General features: G+C 62.3%; 1 protein-coding gene across 2 annotated transcripts in view; it reads right to left on the bottom strand.

Annotated features, from left to right (window-relative positions):
- Positions 1–1,898, bottom strand: part of LOC111160315 (LLGL2, scribble cell polarity complex component) — a 22,423-nt gene extending 20,525 nt beyond the window's left edge. For both annotated transcript variants that reach the window (XM_022523316.1, XM_022523317.1), the window contains exon 1: positions 1,810–1,898. In XM_022523316.1, coding sequence (XP_022379024.1) covers positions 1,810–1,884 — 75 coding nt within the window. In that variant the 5' untranslated portion in view covers positions 1,885–1,898. The remainder of the gene's footprint in view (positions 1–1,809) is intronic.
- Between the last annotated feature and the right edge of the window lie 981 nt (positions 1,899–2,879).

Here is a 2,879-nt window from a genome sequence, read left to right as displayed (position 1 = left end):
GGGGGGGGGGGGGGGGGGGGGGGGGGGGGCAGCGGAGGAGGGGCTGGCCTGGGTGGGATCACCAAGGTTTCTAAATATTCCAGGATCTGGTCTCATCCCTCATCCCAACCCTTCAGGCTCCACGTTCACTTGGTGTCCAGGTAAGACCAAACCTACCCACCTCCCTTCCCTCCCTTCTGCTCCCAGGAAGTAGCCTTTCAGACCATCGGCCCCCTCCACCTTCTGGACTATAAAAGTCCTGGAGGGCAAAGATCTTATCTGTGATCCCAAGCCCCAGCCCCAGCTGGTCTTTCAGTAGCTGCTCAATGCAGGTTTCTAGCACATGAATGGAAGGAGGAAGGAATTCCAGGAGCCTCCCCTCCCCCTCTCCCCAGGCAGGCCTGGCGGTGGGGGCTGCCAGTTGTGGGGCATGGGGGGTGGGCTGAGTCCTCTGTCCCAGCCCCACCCCAGCCCCACCCCGCTGCACAGTTGGAACTTGGGGCAGGGGTTCCTCCCTCTGCTGAGCCTGTCTATCCGGTTTCTACTAGAATCGGCCACCTTTTTGGGGTGTGAGATCTCTCGGTGTCAGCAGGGACAATGAAGGCACATGGGGGTCTCCCCTGCCCCCAGGAGGGTGCTGAGTTTCTCAGACCAGCACCCACGGGCCCCGAGATCCCCCATTCCTAACAGCTGCACCCCATTTCCCAAGGTCCCAAAATCCTACCCACAGCTTCCTTCTGCCAGTGGGAGGAGGTGCTCATTTAGGGAAGCCCCCCCCCCCCCCCGCCCCCGGCGGCCGTCACCCCCCGGGGGCCCCCCCCCCCCCCCCCCCCCCCCCCGACCCCCAGAAGGGCAGCTAGTGCTCCTGGACCGCACCTTAACTCTGTACAATCCCTGTAACACGCCTACCCCGTGGAAGACAGGCACCGGGTCACCCGGCGTCTGAGTGGCCAAGCTGGAGGGGAAGCCTGTCCCTCAGCATGTCCTGGGGGGCGGGTGTCCCCGGGCATCCTGGCACTCTGCTTCCCCCAGGCCACCTTCCGGGGCGGAGGGAAGCTTGGGCATGCGGGCCGGGCCTAGATCAAAGCGGACCTAAGCGAGGCTAATTACCCCGAAACGGGCAGATTGCTAGGTGGCTGCGGAGCTAATAAAGCACGGAGCACCCCTGTTTATAGGCCAGCTCCGCCTGCTTGCGCCCCGGCCGCCGGGAGGAAGCCCTGTGGAGCTTTGGGGCCCTCCCTGCGATCTCAGGTGGCAGGGTGCTCTGGTTTCGGGGGCCTTAGGGCAGGTCTGGGGTTGGGGGAGCCAAAGGCCAGCCTTGGCACACAGTCTCGGGTGCCTCTCCCCACTCACCCAGGTGTAGAGCCTGCCACAAGAGTGCCACAGGAATCACTGTGGTCTGCCTGCAGGGAGAGCGGTGTTTTCCTGTGGGGGCGATGTGAGGAGAAAGGGGACAGCCATGGGCTGTGGCCACTGCCTCAGAGACCAGGCATCACGGGAACACTGCTACACCTGGCAGGGTTCAGCCTCCTTCACAGCCCCGTGAGGATGTAGGATGTTTGAGCCTTATTTTACAGGTGGGGAAACTGAGGCTGGAAGAGGCAGAGTGATCTGCAGAGGTCACACAGCCAGTGAGACTTGGGACATGGAGTCCTGACGCCTGGGGATCCCACTGCCCTCTTCCAGGAAATCCCGCCAACCAGATCCCATTTCCAGGGTCAGGTGCCCCTGAGCCGGCAGCGCCCGGGGAGCACCCCCATCCAGGTGAAGGCCGCCTGAGTGCCCCAGCCCCAGCCCGGGGAGGGCGGCCAACTCGGTGCTTCCCCTTACCTTGTTAAACTGGAAAAGGTCCCGCTTGAGCCTCTCCCGTGCAGGGTCATGTCCTGACCTCAGGAACCGCCTCATGGTGCTTAGCGCACAGCCCCCTAGAGAAAGAGAAGCAGCTGCTGACCACCAGCGAGAGGCGGCCACGCAGCCCTGGCCCCAGCACCCACGCTGGCTCCCAGGCACCAAGGGCTTGGCCCAGCCCAGCTACTCTCCCCAAGCCCAGCAGCGGCTTCTCTGTCCGCCCTCTTGTGCGCCCTCACTCCACCTGCAAAGGACAGTCCAGAACCCCAGGGACATCTATACCTGGAGGTCCAAGGCTGACCCAAGCTCTAACACTTGTTCTGGGCCACTGCTGCCTTATAAAGCCAGCGGGAGAAGCTGGAGGAGGAAGCCATTTCGCCCGGCTTTATAGGAACAGTGGCCCTGAGGTTAATGAGCTTAATTGTTAACCCGTTTTCTGAAAAACCATAAAACCCCAGCTAAACAGAAAGGGAAACTTCACCAGCCTCTCTCTCCAGAGCCCAACTGGGAGGCAGAAATGCAAAGGCTGTCTACCTGGGCTCCCAGACCAGAACCCCACCAGTGGGGGGCTGGGGGCTGGCGAGGTCTCTGGGGTTGGCACCCCCAGGCACACTCTTCCTGCTGACTGCAGGGAAGGCTCTCGCATCACAGTTGTTGGGAGCCTGAGCAGGTGAGGAGCAGAGCGCAGGGTCGGAGGGCGCCGGCCCAGGCCAGCCCACGCCGGGGACCCGTGGTGGAACTGGGTCCACCCCACGCAGCTGCTGGGCTTTCCGGAGCTGCAGCTCTAGCCCTGGGCTTCCTGGCCAGCCCCCTGCCCCCATCTCTGGCTAACCGGGTCCCAGCTCCCCTGGCTCTGATGGACGCACTGGATAGGGAGATTCCCTCTCCCATTGGCCTAAGTGGAGTCTTATCAGGAGAAGAAATCCGCTCCCAATCAAGAAACCAGCTCAAGGCCCAAAGCCCATCTGCCCAAACCATCTGAATGTAGAATGCTTTCCCAACCCAAGGGGAACTATTTCTGGATCATCCTTGGGGGAAGGGAGAAGGATCAT

Source organism: Enhydra lutris, unplaced genomic scaffold, assembly GCF_002288905.1.
Source record: "Enhydra lutris kenyoni isolate GAN:26980312 unplaced genomic scaffold, ASM228890v2 scaffoldscaffold75, whole genome shotgun sequence".
NCBI classification, from domain to species: domain Eukaryota; kingdom Metazoa; phylum Chordata; class Mammalia; order Carnivora; family Mustelidae; genus Enhydra; species Enhydra lutris.
This window is presented reverse-complemented; position numbering and strand designations above follow the sequence as displayed.